Genomic DNA, 17,939 nt, shown 5'->3' with positions numbered 1-17,939 from the left:
TATTATATTAAGTTAAACTAAGTGTTCATTCAGTATTGTTGTAATTGTCATTATTACAAATAAATTTAAGGGAGCAAACAATAAATTTAAAAAATCGTCCGATTAATCGGTATCGGCTTTTTTGGTCCTCCAATAATCGGTATCGGTATCGGCGTTGAAAAATCATAATCGGTCAACCTCTACCGTATATACGGCTAATAAAATTAGAAACTTGAAACTAGCCATAGTTTTTGGAATTTTCTATGCTCCCTAACTGTCTAGCTTTCGTTTTGCGTCATGGAACACACCTTCCACGTTCCACATTTGAAACTAGTTAGTTTACACATTCATGAATGTGACTCCAGCGAAGAAAGACAGTGGTTAAATTATACATAGAAGTCCAGCCGTTTCTCCAACATGGCTCTCAACCAATGTCACGCCCTGACCTGAGATATCTCTGTTTTCTTTATATTTTGGTTAGGTCAGGGTGTGACTAGGGTGGGTACGTTAGTTTTTGTATTGTCTAGGGTTTTTGTATGTCAAGGGTTGTTGTAGGTCTAGGTGTTTTGTATGTCTATGGTGGCCTGATATGGTTCCCAATCAGAGGCAGCTGTTTATCGTTGTTTCTGATTGGGGATCCTATTTAGGTAGCCATTTTCCCTTTGGTGTTTGTGGGTTCTTGTTCTATGTTTAGTTGCCTGTCTGCACTATCCATATAGCTTCACGGTTCGTTTTGTTATTTTGTTAGTTTGTTCAGTGTTCATTCGTTAAAATAAACAAGAATGTACGCATACCACGCTGCGCCTTGGTCTCCTCCTTACAACGGCCGTGACAACCAAGGAGATATCCTCATCTACAGTGGGAAAGTAACCGTCTGAACATCTCCATATGAATATGGGGAATAACTATAACTCCTCTAACCAAACATCACTTAAAGTGGAACTGACAGGGTTTTAACTACTTCGCAGATATGAAACAAACAGACATCATACACTGCTCAAAAAAATAAAGGGAACACTTAAACAACACAATGTAACTCCAAGTCAATCACACTTCTGTTAAATCAAACTGTCTACTTAGGAAGCAACACTGATTGACAATAAATTTCACATGCTGTTGTGCAAATGGAATAGACAAAAGGTGGAAATTATAGGCAATTAGCCAGACACCCCCAATAAAGGAGTGATTCTGCAGGTGGTGACCACAGACCACTTCTCAATTCCTATGCTTCCTGGCTGATGTTTTGGTCACTTTTGAATGCTGGCGGTGCTCTCACTCTAGTGGTAGCATGAGACGGAGTCTACAACCCACACAAGTGGCTCAGGTAGTGCAGCTCATCCAGGATGGCACATCAATGCGAGCTGTGGCAAGAAGGTTTGCTGTGTCTGTCAGCGTAGTGTCCAGAGCATGGAGGCGCTACCAGGAGACAGGCCAGTACATCAGGAGACGTGGAGGAGGCCGTAGGAGGGCAACAACCCAGCAGCAGGACCGCTACCTCCGCCTTTGAGCAGGAAGAGCACTGCCAGAGCCCTGCAAAATGACCTCCAGCAGGCCACAAATGTGCATGTGTCAGCATATGGTCTCACAAGGGCTCTGAGGATCTAATCTCGGTACCTGATGGCAGTCAGGCTAACTCTGGCGAGCACATGGAGGGCTGTGCGGCCCCACAAAGAAATGCCACCCCACACCATGACTGACCCACCGCCAAACCGGTCATGCTGGAGGATGTTGCAGGCAGCAGAACGTTCTCCACGGCGTCTCCAGACTCTGTCACGTCTGTCACATGTGCTCATGTGCTCAGTGTGAACCTGCTTTCATCTGTGAAGAGCACAGGGCGCAGGTGGCGAATTTGCCAATCTTGGTGTTCTCTGGCAAATGCCAAACGTCCTGCACGGTGTTGGGCTGTAAGCACAACCCCCACCTGTGGACGTCGGGCCCTCATACCACCCTCATGGAGTCTGTTTCTGACCGTTTGAGCAGACACATGCACATTTGTGGCCTGCTGGAGGTCATTTTGCAGGGCTCTGGCAGTGCTCCTGCTCAAAGGCGGAGGTAGCTGTCCTGCTGCTGGGTTGTTGCCCTCCTACGGCCTCCTCCACATCTCCTGATGTACTGGCCTGTCTCTTGGTAGCGCCTCCATGCTCTGGACACTACGCTGACAGACACAGCAAACCTTCTTGCCACAGCTCGCATTGATGTGCCATCCTGGATGAGCTGCACTACCTGAGCCACTTGTGTGGGTTGTAGACTCCGTCTCATGCTACCACTAGAGTGAGAGCACCGCCAGCATTCAAAAGTGACCAAAACATCAGCCAGGAAGCATAGGAACTGAGAATTGGTCTGTGGTCACCACCTGCAGAATCACTCCTTTATTGGGGGTGTCTTGCTAATTGCCTATAATTTCCACCTTTTGTCTATTCCATTCGCACAACAGCATGTGAAATTTATTGTCAATCAGTGTTGCTTCCTAAGTGGACAGTTTGATTTAACAGAAGTGTGATTGACTTGGAGTTACATTGTGTTGTTTAAGTGTTCCCTTTATTTTTTTGAGCAGTGTATATACTTTATAAGAGGTTTTAAAAATAGGTTTCATTTGACTGCAAATTCCATGACGTAGAGTAAGGCTTTGTTGGCAGAATATATGGATGCAGTTCAATGCAGTGGAAAAGCATTCTCTGGAGTGATGAATCACGCTTCACTATCTGGTAGTGAGACGACAAATCTGGGTTTGGCGGATGCCAGGAGAACACTACCTGTCCGATTGCATAGTGCCAACTGTAAAGTTTGGTGGAGGAGGAATAATGTTCTGGGGCTTTTTTCATGGTTCGAGTTAGGCCTACAATGACATTCTAGACTATTCTGTGCTTCCAACTTTGTGGCAACAGTTTGGGGAAGGCCCTTTCCTGTTTCAGCTTGACAATGCACCCGTGCACAAAGCACGGTCTATACAGAAATCGTTTGTCGAGATCGGTGTGTTAGAACTTGACTGGCCTGCACAGAGCCCTGACCTCAACCCCATCAAACACCTTTGGGATGAATTGGACTGCTGACTGAGAGCCAGACCTAATCACCCAACATCAGTGCACGACCACACTAATGCTCTTGTGGTTGAATGGAAGCAAGTCCCCGCAGCAATGTTACACCATCTAGTGGAAGCCTTCCCAGAAGAGTGGAGGCTGTTATAGCAGCAAAGGGGGGACCAACTCCATATTAATGTACATGATTTTGGAATGAGATGTTCGACAAGCAGGTGTCCACATACTTTTGGTCATGTTGTGTACCTTATTCACCAATACATATTGATATCAGGATGTAAATCTCATTGTTTGCTGCCTCCAGCACTTCGAGATGCACTGTTTCATGTCAGTCATAACCTAGCTAATAGGTTAGCTTGTCTATTTATGTAGCTATTTATTTAGAAAGCTAATTATACGGATCCTAACATTAGCTAGCTAGCTGCTGGGAAGGTGACATGTCATTGGAGGAGTGGGTGAGTGGACGACTTTTCCGCCATATCGTATTTCGGTGGCTACAGCTAGAGATGCAGGTGTCATTTGGTTATCTAGCAAGAATTGTGAATCACCTTGCTAGCTAGCTATGCTGAACTTGAACGACTGTTATCCACAGTTAGCATATCTCTTAGGTGTCAATCAAATGTATTTGGCATCAATCAAATGGGAGGGCAGGCAGGCAAGTTCCCATTCAGTTGTCGAAACATGGGTTGGGACAAGCATGTATTGGCAGGCAAGTTACAGAAGGGTGAGCAGTGCAATTTTGATGGTCAACTACAAGTTTAAAAAGTTTGAGAGGGTTTATCTACTATTTCCTCATTAGATTTTAGCTCATCTGGCTCTGGCTAACATTGATTAGTTGCTGATCTCTTTGTTGTTGTTGGTGTGCATAGGCAACTGAGGGAGAGAGAGCCTACATGTTCATGGTTGTTTGACCAATAGGACTGTAAAGTTCCAAAATGTAAGTGGACTCCCATGGTATTTACATATTTACAGAAATCCATAGAGGTGTATTTTGTGAATTTTGGTCAATGCTTTCTAATGATCTAAAGTCGTGCTGTTGTTACTGCCTGTAAACACACAGTCCAGTTCAAATTTTATGATGGCAGGCCCATTTGGCAAATGGCTTATTTGCATATAGGTCTACTGTAGCTGGTGCACCGTTCAGAATGGTGCACCGTTCTGTGTAGAGTCCGGTCCTGATGGGCGTTCAGTTCGCTTGAACGTTTGCTGCGTTGCAGAACAGTTTGTACTGAACGACACGTTTTCCAAAATCATTATTTTACGTTCTTGAACGGACTTTGAGGTACATTTTCTCCCATTAGGTTTTATTTACTGCAGGGTCTATCAATTGTACAAACACACTGTCACGTTCCTGACCTGTTTTCTGTTGTTTTGTATGTGTTTAGTTGGTCAGGACGTGAGCTGGGTGGGAATTCTATGTTGTGTGTCTAGTTTGTCTGTTTCTATGTCCAGCCTAATATGGTTCTCAATCAGAGGCAGATGGTAATCGTTGTCCCTGATTGAGAATCATATATAGGAGGCTTGTTTTGTGTTGGGATTTTGTGGGTGTTTGTTTCCTGTCTCTGTGATTGTCTGCACCAGATAGGTCTGTGTCGGTTTTTGCACATTTGTTATTTTGTATTGTTGTTTGTAGTGTTTTACTTGTTCTTTATTAAACATGTTTAACACTAGCCGCGCTGCACTTTGGTCCTCTCCTTCACCTATGGAAGAAAGCCGTTACACACACGGCTGCTTTCCCACTCTATATTGCTATAGAATATTCACAAATGCCTCACTCTACGTCATTCCCAAGCATTCTATGAAAATGTGAAAATATCCGTATCTAAGTGCTTGCTTCTCAGTTAATGTAAAAAAAAAAAAAATGTAAGTGTTATCTTCTTCCTGGGGGAGTATGTGAACAGATTATAATACGATTTCATGTTGCTAAAACGCTGTCAGTTCCACTTTAATGGACTTTACCACCCCTGTTGAGAATGTAGCTCGGAAGACATTTTGGATCAGAGAAAGGTTCAGAAACTGTTTAGAGATGATCAGCTGACCTACTGTGTGTTTTTGGCTGCCACGACTTCATTTACTTTGGTCATGCTGTTTATTTGAATGCTGTTTCACATTTTGATGCAATTTGCATCGTGTTATGATTTCATGAAAACACATTATTGCTGAGCTAATACAAGCAGTGCACATATGAATCAACATTTGACTCAACATTAACTAACTTGCCGACAGTTCACCGGATTTATCTATGCATATGTAATGGTTGTGATTGTCCATACTGTTTGAAAGCAATGCACCATATATCATCAGAGCATCCTCACATATCACTACTCTGTTTCTTTGTTCTGTTCGCTCAGACAATGTCAACAATGGTGTAGTGCTGTTTTGTTAGGTACTGGAACGCCCCAAAAAATGTAAATGGTGTTATAATTTCTCAATCAATGTTTGTACCGACAGATTATTGTTTAGCATTTTAGAATATGCGTAAAATACATCCTTAAGTTCTCCTGTGTGATGCAGCGGTCTAAAGCACTGCATCATAGAGCTTGAGGCGTCATTACAGCCCCGGGTTCGATCCCAGGCTGTGTCACAGCTGGCCGTGACCGGGAGACCCATGAGGCAGCACACAATTGGCCCAGCATCGTCTGGGTTAGGGAAGGGTTTGGCCTGCTGGGATTTCCTTGTCCCATTGCTCTAGCAACTCCTTGTGGCCGGGCGCCTGCAAGCTGACTTCGGTTGCCAGTTGGACGGTGTTTCCTCTGACACATTGGTGCGGCTGGCTTCTGGGTTAAGGGAGCAGTGTGTCAAGTAGCAGAGCGGCTTGGCAGGTTCGTGTTTTCGAGGACGCATGGCTCTCGGCCTTCACCTCTCCCAAGTCCATAGGGGATATGCAGCGATTGGACAAGACTGTAACTACCATTTGGGGAGATTTAATTTTTTATTTTTTTTAAATGCATCCTAAATGCAACATCTGCCTATGCCCACACATATTATCTCAAGAAATGTTTTGATTTTTAATACCCTCAAACACCAAATTAGGCATACTTAATCTGTCAATCGTGAATAATAAAAGTATTGTTTTACTGATGATCATTTGATCTCAATCAGTTTCATGGGAATATGCATTTAGATCTTGAATTATCTCGTTTTCGTGAGCGAATTAGAGCAGATGGTGGTGACCAGAGATGGGCAGTATTGTTAAATGTATTTAAAATATATATTTGAAATATTTCTGAGTATTTTGTCACTTGTATTACACTGGTCTGAACTACTCTCCAATGTATTTTTGTGACTAGGGTGGGCATTCTAGTTTCTTTATTTCTATGTTTTCTATTTCTTTGTTTGGCCGGGTGTGGTTCTCAATCAGAGGCAGCTGTCTATCGTTGTCTCTGATTGAGAATCATACTTAGGTAGCCTTTTTCCCACCTGGGTTTGTGGGTAGTTGTTTTCTGTTTAGTTTAGTTACCTTACAGAACTGTTTGTTTGTCTTATTGTTATTTTTTGTTCTAGTGTTCAGTTTTAAATAAATATTATGAACACGTACCACGCTGCGCTTTGCTCCACTCCTTCTTCATCAGACGAGCGTTACAGAACTACCCACCACAAGCGGACCAAGCAGCGTGGTAAGGAGCAGCAGAGGGTTCAGGATTCATGGACTTGGGAGGAAATCATGGACGGGAAAGGACCCTGGAGGCAGGCTGGGGAATATCGCCGTCCGAAAGAGGAACTGGAAGCAGCTAAAGCTGAGAGGCGGCGATATGAGGCAAGTCAGCGAAGCAGGCACGAGAGGCAGCCCCCTAAAAAATGTTGGGGAGGCACACGGGAGATTGACGGTGGCAGGTTATAGACATGAGCCAACTCCCCTGGCTTACCGCGGGGAGCGAGTGACCGGGCAGGCACCGTGTTATGCGGTAAAGCGCACAGTGTCTCCGGTGCGCATGCACAGCCCGGTGCGCTCGGAGCCAACTCTCCGTAAGTACCACGCTAGAGTGGGCATCCAGCCAGGGCAGGCTGTGGCAGCTCAGCGCACTTGGTCTCCGGTGCGCCGTTTCGGCCCAGGGTATCCTGCGCCGGCTCTGCGCACTGTGTCTCCGGTGCGCTGTGACTGCTCAGTGCGTCCTATGCCTGCGCTCTGCCCGTGCCGGGCTAAAGTGGGCATTCAGCCAAGAGGAGAGGTGCAAGTGGTAATCACCAGATCTCCAGTGCTCCCCCACAGCCTGGTTCGACCTGTGCCTGCGCTCTGGAGGTGCCGGGCTAAAGTGGCCATTCAGCCGGGAAGAGTGGTGCCAGGGATACGCACCAGATCTCCAGTGCTCCCCCACAGCCCGGTCCATCCAGTGCCTCCACCAAGGACCAGGCCTCCAGTAGGTCTCCCCAGCCTGGTCCATCCAGTGCCTCCTCCAAGGACCAGGCCTCCAGCAACGGTCTCAAGTCTGGAGCCTCCAGCGACGGTCTCCAGTCCGGAGCCTCCAGCGACGGCCTCCAGTCCGGGGCCCGCAACGAGGGTGCCCAGTCCGGGGCCCGCTACGAGGGTCCCCAGTCCGGGGTCGGCGGCGAGGGTCCCCGCACCAGAGGCGCCACCAAAGTGGGAGGAGCCAGAGGCGGAGGGGTGTCTACGTCCCGCACCAGAGCCCCCGCCGTAAAGGAAGCCCACCCGGACCCTCCCCTTTAGAGTCAGGTTTTGCGGCCGGAGGCCGCACCTTTGGGGGGGGGAACTGTCACGCCCTAGCCATAGAGAGGCTTTTATTCTCTATTTTGGTTAGGCCAGGGTGTGACTAGGGTGGGCATTCTAGTTTCTTTATTTCTATGTCTTCTATTTCTTTGTTTGGCCGGGTGTGGTTCTCAATCAGAGGCAGCTGTCTATCGTTGTCTCTGATTGAGAATCATACTTAGGTAGCCTTTTTCCCACCTGGGTTTGTGGGTAGTTGTTTTCTGTTTAGTTTAGTTACCTTACAGAACTGTTTGTTTGTCTCTTTGTTATTTTTGTTCTAGTGTTCAGTTTTAAATAAATATCATGAACACGTACCACGCTGCGCTTTGGTCCACTCCTTCTTCATCAGATGAGCGTTACAATTTTGTACGTACAAAATACTGTAATTTGTATTTTCAAAATACTTTTCTACACCATTTTTTTGTGGTTCACATTTTGTTGCCCCCCTTTCACCCTGCATTGGTATCAGAAGTCTGATAGCACTATGGTGTGATAAGAGCATCTGCTAAATGAACTATATATAAATGTATATGTAAAAATCTTAAATACTTTGTTGAGGGATAATGTACTTGATACGATTGTGATATGTTGTTGTGTCACCAACTGAAGCTATCTTATGATGAATGCACTAATTGTAAGTCGCTCTGGATAAGAGCATCTGCTAAAATGGCAATGTAAAAATTAACAATTGTAAATCATGTTGAGTATTACTCTAAATGAGCTTCGCCCTGAAACAAAGCCAATAATAATACCCAGTGTGCTTTGCAGTTCATTTTGGTATGTTCATTTATGCATTTACATTTAGCAGACACTCTTATCCAGAGTGACTTGATCAACTAAGGTAGATAAACAACAACATATCACAGTCATAGCAAGAAACACGTTTTTGTAACCGTTACTGAGAATGTTGATGCTGTTCGGGCCAGCTACTTGCACATTTATTGTTGTATTTTACAATACAAAATACATGTATTTTATTTAAATAATTACAAATACAAGTATTTTGTAGTTTATTTTATACTTTGACCTTTATGTTATTTCGTATCTGTATTTTGTTATTTTTGCCCATCCCTGGTGGTAACAAATAGCATAGCTAGGTCTACCTTTATTTTGTTTCAATCAAAGCACATATTTTGCCTAGTGATGCCGTGGCACGCACACTGTTGGCTTTTAGCCACATGAGAAAAATAATGCGACCACTCAGCTAATCATCCTAAAATCTCATAAGAAATAAAGTGGTGTTTTTGGTTTAACAGTATTGTTATACTTTGCTATTCTGTTCGGTTATGTTGTGTGGAATACTAATTAAATAGCATATGACTTTGCAGACATTGATTCAGCTTTGATCTAACTTTAGTAAACAAGCACCACTGTGAGAAGTGGCGGAGCGAGGCTCTGGTGCGCTCCGGTAGCACTACACCCCTGAATGTCACTCCATCTGGCTCAGTAGTAATGGAGCCAAAATGGCACAGTCAGTCGCTGCTTGTGTCCCAGAGTACAGCTGGTGGGGACTGTGACTGGAGCAGACACATCTGAACTAGATGCTTGATGGCGCTATCTACACTCCCCTCTGTATGTATTTGGACAGGAAAGCTAACATTTTGAATTTGGCTCTATACTCCAGCATTTTGGATTTGAGATAAAATGTTTCATACCAGGTGACAGTACAGAATGTCACCTTTTATTTGTGGGTATTTACATACATATCTGTTTTACCTTTTAGAAAGCACTTTATTACCTAGTGCCCCCATTTGAAGAAGTCATAGTATTTAGACAAATTCACTTATAGTGTATTAAAGTGATCAAAGGTTTAGTATTTGGTCCCATATTCCGTGCACACAATGACTACATCAAGTTGTTGGATGCATTTAAAAGCTTGTTTTGGTTGTGTTTCGGGTTATGTTTTGCCCAGTAGGAATTGCATTTTTTTTTTTTTATTGTGTAATTTTGGAGTTACTACTTTTATAGTAAGTAAGAATATAAGATGTCTGTGAACACTTCTAGATGAATATGGATGCTACCGTGGTTATGGATAATCATAAATGAGTCATGAATACCCCCAACAAATGCTACCCTACCCCATTATAGGTGATGTAAATGTAACGCAATAGGAAGTGAAGGATCATCTCTGGTAAATGATGAAAGTAGCATAATGAAAACACAATTACAGTATCAGCCACAATGAAAGGCCCATATTAACTGTCAAGAAGATGATCACACAGATTACTCAAGGCAATAAAGGAAAAAACTTTGGAGATGTGGAGAGAAAAAAATACTTTTCAATAACTTTGGAGATGTGGAGAGAAAAAAATACTTTTCAATAAGTTTGAGATGAAAATGTTTTACTTCACAATCATTAGGCTTCGTATTAAGCAACCAATCTTCCACCACCAAATTGTAATTAATCATTAAGTCGGCTGATCCAAAGTAATTTAAAGTGCTTAAAATGTAATTATGCACTGATAAACATAACATTTCCAAACGACGGCGAGATAAGACAAGGACACACCGAAGGTTTAGTGCACTGCCGCCACCGCCCCCGCCACAGCGTAATGTCACTGTCACATTCCGAAAGCTCATTTGTTTAATGTGATTTCTCCAAAAGTCATTGGAGCGTCGATGGGGAAAAGGCCGGACATGATTGAGGGAGGAGGGGATGGAGAAATGGAGAGGAAGGAGTGATGGAGGAGGAGTAAGGGGCTTGTTAATGAAACTCATAGTTAATTGAGTTGGATGGAAGGAAACGGGCAAATGCCGCAATGTTTGGTAATTGCCTTGTTGTCGCTTTCACTTCCACTGTAAATGAATATAAATGTGGCGGCCGGTTGATTTTTTGTTTCAGAGTGATTAGTTATTACACCTGATTTTATGTATGGTCTGATTGGAATGACCTGATTGGCGCTTAGCTTTGTTGTTGAGTCAAGGTTAGGAGGTAGTAGCTATGGCTCCTTTGGCTAATTCTCTGCAAATGAGGGATGCGGGGCACTGCCAGGGGGTTAGCCACGGATGTCAACTTTTTCATATCTGCAATTTCAAGCAGCTTCAAACCGTCAGAATAAATATCAAAGCCTCCATTACCACTCCCACCCCCTGCTGGCTCGCTCCTGTCATGACAGCAGTAGATATGGCACAACCCTGTACCGTGACACACTTGAGGACAGTCTGACCAGTCAAACGAGATGGGTTATCAAGACAGACTGCCACACTGTCAGTATCAGTTAGTCCAGACGGAACAGACACAGGAGTAACAGATGGTTGTGGGAGACAGAGGCCATGAAAAGCCTTGTGCTTCTCATTTATGGAATCAGTTAATTAGGCAACTTTTAATTAATGTATAAAGCATTTCCATTTCATATGTGTGTTCTATTTTGTTGGCGCCTTCACCTTAAGACATGTGCTTCACCAATTAAAATGTTTTGTTACGGTTTAAGAGCAAATCAACTTGGGAGACGGCATCAGACACTTATCAACACACACACACACAAACTGTCATTATGTGCAATCACTCGATCACACACTTCATACACACACACACCTCAGAGTGGACATGGCTCAACCCAGTGCTGCTTGATGCCTTCTAATTGGAACAAATGTGGCAAATGACTGTAAACAAATCCATGTCCCACCCTCCCCGGGCTTTCTGTCTCTGCGTCCTTATCACCGCCTCCGTATTATCCACTCCCAACCAACCCCAACAGCCAGACTCCGGGACTTCCACCACAGAATGCAAATCACTGCCCACACACACACACACACACACACACACACACACACACACACACACACACACACACACACACACACACACACACACACACACACACACACACCCACCCACCCACCCAGACAGACAGACAGACAGACAGACGGACACAGACAGACAGACAGACAGACAGACAGACAGACAGACAGACAGACAGACAGACAGACAGACAGACAGACAGACAGACAGACAGACAGACAGACAGACAGACATCAAACAATAAAGCAGAAACATCAGAGAGAGATGGAGAGATAGTGGGGAGGAGGAAGAGAAAGACTGGATGAGCAACAACACAAAAAGGTAATCATTAGACAGTGAGAAATAATACATGACTAATAAAGACAAATGGTGTGATGGTAAAAATAAGTCTAATTACCCTGTTTTATGTGTGAATAAATAAATACATCCACAATTGGGAAAAGAATCATAAACAATATGGCTTCCTTTTCTGGTTTGGCAGGTTCTTAGTACTGACCCTCTCTGTTGAGTTGAGTACATGTCGTTGGTAGCAGTGCTGGAGAAAGTAGTTGGAAAGGCAACGTGGGGGTTGATTATTCATTAAAGGCCAGGAACAATTGTGTAGAGAGAAAGGAAGATAGGTAGAGAAGTGCCACCAGCTTAGTTTCTCTTGGCGCTCTGGAGCAGAACTGTGAAAAGAGTGAAATTAAAAGCACATGATGAAAGACTTCTCTGGCCATCAAAGGGAGAAAAAAAGCCACTTGTGACATGACTGGTGATTTATGGATTTCTCTGCTCGCATTTGTCTATTGGGGGCATTACCAAAGAGCAAAGCAATCTCTGAGATTGTCTGTTATTGGTGGTTCTGGTATTCCACTGGCAAATGGACACATACACCAACAGGGCTCCCAGTGGGTTGGGGAGAATTTTTTGTCGTCAAACACACAGTCATAAATCAAGCTTTGCTCCCAAATGCCCTGGCCAGTCGCTCTCATTGAGCACCTCCACCCAAAGGCACATTCATTTCAATTTACAGGGCCAGCCATGCGATATAGGGAAGCATCAGTGGAGCGTTAGTTTAGTTTGTAATTCCTAATTACTTTCACTCGCAACATGGCTGCTGAATTGCTAATGGTTGGGCTGTGTGACCCTATGAGAGCTTTGCTTTGATTGGTTGAGGTGGGGCTGGGAATCTCTCTGATTGGTTGAAGGGAGGCTGGGAGTTGCTTTCATAGGCTGATTCTAATAGTGAGGGTTGTAACGCCTACTTTGGGCCAGTGAATTATATGTATGTGGTGATCGATAGAGCATTGACATTAAATTCAGTTCAGAGTCATTAGGAAATATTTAGTTTACAATGTTACTCCAAACCTACATGACGTTGTGTGCAAGAATTATTTCAAATGTACTTTTTTAGCAGCCTCACTCCCATTCTTAATTCTGATTGGTGGATTTCTGATTTTGACCAATGGCAGCCTCACTCCTTATTAATCTCTGTTGTTCTAGGTGGAGTGGTTGAAGAATGAGGAGCTGGTGGGCTCGGATGGGAATATCGACACGCGAGCAGACCACAACCTGATCATTCAGAAGGCGCGTTTGTCTGACTCGGGAAACTACACATGTCTGGCCAGCAACATCGTGGCCAAGAGACGCAGCCTCACCGCCACTGTGGTCGTATTTGGTAAGACAACTGGATTGAATTCATTAGGACACACCGTAGCAAAACATTTCAAAACATTGTGCAATTAGCGTTTCTTATTGGACAACTTCGGGTAGCCCGTCCTTGTTTCAGTCTGTTTTATTCTATTTCGTACCTAATGAATACTACCTTTCCCTATGCAGCAGACCTTATAGAGCAAACCATTTATTTCGATTACTTTGAGCATTTGATTGAGTCTGTCTTGAGAGACAGACAGCATTTTCACTTTTGGGACTATTCTAATTAAGTCCATTGCACAAAGGCAAGCTCAATCAAGCGCAGCTTGATTTTGAGGGGTGTTCAATTATTTCACTAAGTCACAGTGTAGTCAGACACAAAGTACAACAAATAAACCATACAGAGTTGTCCTATTTTGACACACAATTCATGGATATTATGTGAGAATTTTCCTTACAAACAACATCCCTTGTATTCTCTCTCCTAATTTACACTCAGCCTTTGTATTTTTCCGTCATTCGTCGTAGCCTGTCACATCACACGTATTTATTTCTTCTTTCTTTTAATGTACCTGCATAGGTACGTTCCACATGCATTTTCACATTGTTAGCATCTCCTTTCTCTTGACATGTATCTGAAGAAGATCTTTTCTGCCTTCTGTCAATTCATTTACTCCAATCAGTCTCTCGTAGGCAGCAGACAGCAGTAGGTGTTAATAGCAGTCAGAAGCTGACATGTCTTGGTGTTATGTTCCATCTTGTGACGGGCATGTGATGAGCGACTTCCTGGTTGAGTTTAAACACAACGAGACATTTAAAGACATGGGGAAGGCTTTGACATAAGCTGTCAAAACTCCTCAGCTGCGTGCCTGCTAGCTACCTGGAGGCTAGGATTCTCTGTTGCTTGTGCTTTCGCAGGCTCGCACTGTAGGAAGGAAGGAAAGAGTGATAGGAACCGAATAGCGCCTATCATAACTCCACAGGACTGTGTGAACAGAAAGACAACGATAAAATCTCATTAATTAAACCTCATGAAACATCTCTCTGAATATTATATTTTTTTCCTCTTCTCTAATTTATTCATTCCCTCTCTCAAACCCACGTTGCTAGTTCAAAACCTCCTCCTCTGTGTCAATGAGACCAAATCACCACACCGACAGTCATTAAGACTGCTGGAAATCCAGCTACTGTTTTTGTCTATACACAGAACCTGTTGAGGCCTATCAATCATCTGTGTAGCTAAACTACTTGGCCAAAAGTATGTGGACACCTGGCCGTCAAACATCTCATTCCAAAATCATGGGAATTAATATGGAGTTGATCTGCCCTTTGCTGCTAGAACAGCCTCCACTCTTCTTGGAAGACTTTCCACTAGATGTTGGAACATTGCTGCGGGGACTTGCTTCCATTCAGCCACAAGAGTACTGATGTTGGACGATTACGCCTGGCTCGCAGTCTGTGTTCCAATTCATCCCAAAGATGTTTGATGGGGTTGAGGTCAGGGCTCTGTGTAGGCCAGTCAAGTGCTTCCACACCGGTCTCGACAAACCATTTCTGTATGGACCATGCTGAAACAGGAAAGGGCCTTCCCCAAACTGTTGCCACAAATTTGGAAGCCAAGATACGTCTAGAATGTAATTGTATGCTGTAGCATTAAGATTTTCCTTCACTGGAACTAAGGGGCCGGAACCATGAAAAACGGTTCTCCTCCACCAAACTATACAGTTGGCACTATGCATTGGGGCAGGTAGCGTTCTCCTGGCATCTGACGAACCCAGATTCTTCCGTCGGACTGCCAGATGGTGAAGCTTGATTCATCACTCCAGAGAACGTGTTTTCACTGCTTCAGAGTCCAATGGCGGCGAGCTTTACACCACTCCAGCGACACTTGGCATTGGCATTGTGCATGGTGATCTTAGGCTTGTGTGCGGCTGCTCAGCCATGGAAACCCATTTCATGAAGCTCCAGACAAACAGTTCTTGTGCTGACGTTGCTTCCAGGAACTCGGTAGTGAGTGTTGCAACCGAGGACAGTTGATTTTTACACGCTTCAGCACTCGGTGGTCCCGTTCTGCGAGTTTGTGTGGCCTACCACTTCACTGCTGAGCCGTTGTTGCTCCTAGACATTTTCACTTCACAATAACAGCACTTACAGTTGACCGGGGCAGCTCTAGCAGGGCAAAATTTTGATGAACTGACTTGTTGGAAAGGTGGCTTCCTATGACGGTGCCACGTTGAAAGTCACTGAGCTCTTCAGTAAGGCCATTCTACTGCCAATGTTTGTCTATGGAGATTGTATGGCTGTGTGCTCAATTTTATACACCTGTCAGCAACGGGTGTGGCTGAAATTGTCGAATCCACTAATTTGAATTGGTGTCCACATACATTTGTATATATAGTGTACCTGACTGCCTGTCATGTTAATAATGTGCCTGGAGGCCCTGCTGGGAGAGAGAGCCTAAAGACAGATGTAGTGGAGTAATGTGTTCTCACACTGACATTTGTTTCCTGTCTGGCGATGAATGATGATCAATGGACTCATAATCAGTCAATCACTCAGCTGCTTTTGAGCCCAGCACATCTGAGAGAGAGAGAGAACTCTGACATGCCTTTGGTTTCTTGGCCTTTCACACTCCTGTGTTTTAGGCAGTTAGCCTGTGTGTGTGGAGGTTTTTACTCTTCCCTCCACATACTCTGCTGTCATGTTACATTTTACATGCTTCTCTCCTTTTTCCCCCCTCTATTTTTCTCTCCATGTTCTTCTCCCTCTCCTTCTATCCTTCTCCATCAACCTCCTTCCCATCTCCTTCGCCTATTTTCCATCTCTCCCTCTACTTCCTTCCACCTTCTCCCCCTTTGTCCATCTCTCCAGTGAACGGAGGGTGGTCATTGTGGACAGACTGGTCCGCCTGTAACGTGCGCTGTGGGCGGGGGGTCCAGAAACGCTCCCGTACCTGCACCAACCCCGCCCCGCTCAACGGGGGCACCTTCTGCGAGGGCATGTCTGTCCAGAAGAGTACCTGTAATGCCCTCTGCCCAGGTCTGTTTGTCTATCTGGCTATCTGGCTGGCTATCTGTCTGTCTGTCTGTTCTCTTTCTATCCAACTGTCTGGGAGGGGGGATATGTTTGTTGTAAGGTTGCATTATTTGCCAAAGCAATCTGTATTATGACAGCATTCCTCTCCAAGGAGGAGGTGAGCTCCCCTGCTGCTGTTAGGATAATTTCCCTCCAAACCGCTTTCATAAACCGCTTTCATCGTCTGACCCCATTTCTCCCCTCCGAGAGAGACGGAGAGAGAGAGAAAAGGATATAGAGAAGAGAGAGAGAGAGAGACAGGGCTAGAGAGAGAGGGCGAGAGAGGGAGAAGATTAGAAGAGTGTGAACATGGATAAAGAATATCATGCGGTATGAAAGGAAAGAACCAGAAAAAGACTCCAGCCACCCAAGCCATAGACTGTTCTCTCTGCTTCCGCATGGCCAACGGTACCGGAGCAACAAGTCTGACACCAACAGGCTTCTGAACAGCTTCAATCCCCAAGACATAAGACTGCAAATTGCTAACAAAATGTCTAAATGGACTATCTGCATTGACCCTAATATATACACCACCGTTCAAAAGTCACTTAGAAATGTCCTTGTTTTTGAAAGAAAAGCAATTTTTTTGTCCATTAAAATAACATAAAATTGATCAGAAATACAGTGTAGACATTTTGTAAATGACTATTGTAGCTGGAGATGGCTGAATTTTAATGGAATATCTACATAGGCGTACAGAGGCCCATTATCAGCAACCATCACTCCTGTGTTCCAATGACACGTTGTGCTAGCTAATCCAAGATTATCATTTTAAAAGGCTAATTGATCATTAGAAAACCTTTTTGCAATTATGTTAGCACAACTGAAAACTTGTTCTGATTAAAGAAGCAATAAAACTGGCCTTTAGACTAGTTGAGTATCTGGAGCATCATCATTTGTGGGTTCGATTACAGGCTCAAAATGGCCAGAAAACAAAGAACTTTCTTCTGAACCTCGTCAGTCTATTCTTGTTCTGAGAAATTAAGCCTATTCCATGCACATTTTCCAAGCTGTTTAAAGGCACAGTCAATTTAGTGTATGTAAACTTCTGACCCACTGGAATTGTGATACAGTGAATTATAAGTGAAATAATCTCTCTGTAAACAATTGTTGGAAAAATTACTTGGGTCATGCACAAAGTAGATGTCCTAACCGACTTGCCAAAACTGTCACGTTCTGACCTTAGTTCCTTTGTTATGTCTTTATTTTAGTTTGGTCAGGGCGTGAGTTGGGGTGGGCATTCTATGTTGTTTTTTCTATGTTTTGTTCTATTGTTCTTTTCTATGTGTTTGGCCTAGTATGGTTCTCAATCAGAGGCAGGTGTCAGTCGTTGTCTCCGATTGGGAGCCATATTTAGGTAGCCTGTTTTTCATTGTGTTTTGTGGGTGATTATTTTCTGTGTAGTGGATGTCACCTTACAGAACTGTTGCGGTTCGGTCTCCTTTGTTATTTTGTTTAGTGTTCTATGTTTAATAAATATAATGATGAACACTTGCTGCGCTTTGGTCCTCACCTCATTCCAACGACGAGCGTTACAAAAACTATAGTTTGTTAACAAGAAATTTGTGGAGTGGTTGAAAAACGAGTTTTAATGACTCCAACCTAAGTGTATGTAAACTTCCGACTTCAACTGTATTTGTTGATGCCTAATCACCATACCCCTAGACATATTTACGCCTACCCTTCCAGTATCCCTGTACATTGTAAATATCGTATTGGCTCTGACCCTGGAACTGACCCTGTATGTAGCTTACTTACTTCCTCGTGT

The 17,939-nt window shown here is 44.0% G+C and overlaps 1 protein-coding gene across 1 annotated transcript in view; it reads left to right on the top strand.

Moving 5' to 3' along the window:
- Window positions 1–17,939, top strand: part of LOC120021886 (netrin receptor UNC5D-like) — a 124,684-nt gene that overhangs the window by 46,751 nt on the left and 59,994 nt on the right. The window contains exons 7-8 of the mRNA XM_038965726.1: window positions 12,947–13,121; window positions 15,968–16,135. Coding sequence (XP_038821654.1) covers window positions 12,947–13,121; window positions 15,968–16,135 — 343 coding nt within the window. The remainder of the gene's footprint in view (window positions 1–12,946; window positions 13,122–15,967; window positions 16,136–17,939) is intronic.

Source organism: Salvelinus namaycush, chromosome 26 (genome assembly GCF_016432855.1).
Source record: "Salvelinus namaycush isolate Seneca chromosome 26, SaNama_1.0, whole genome shotgun sequence".
Taxonomy (NCBI): Eukaryota; Metazoa; Chordata; class Actinopteri; order Salmoniformes; family Salmonidae; genus Salvelinus; species Salvelinus namaycush.
The sequence above is the reverse complement of the archived record's forward strand: the minus strand, read 5'-3'. Positions and strand labels throughout refer to the sequence as shown.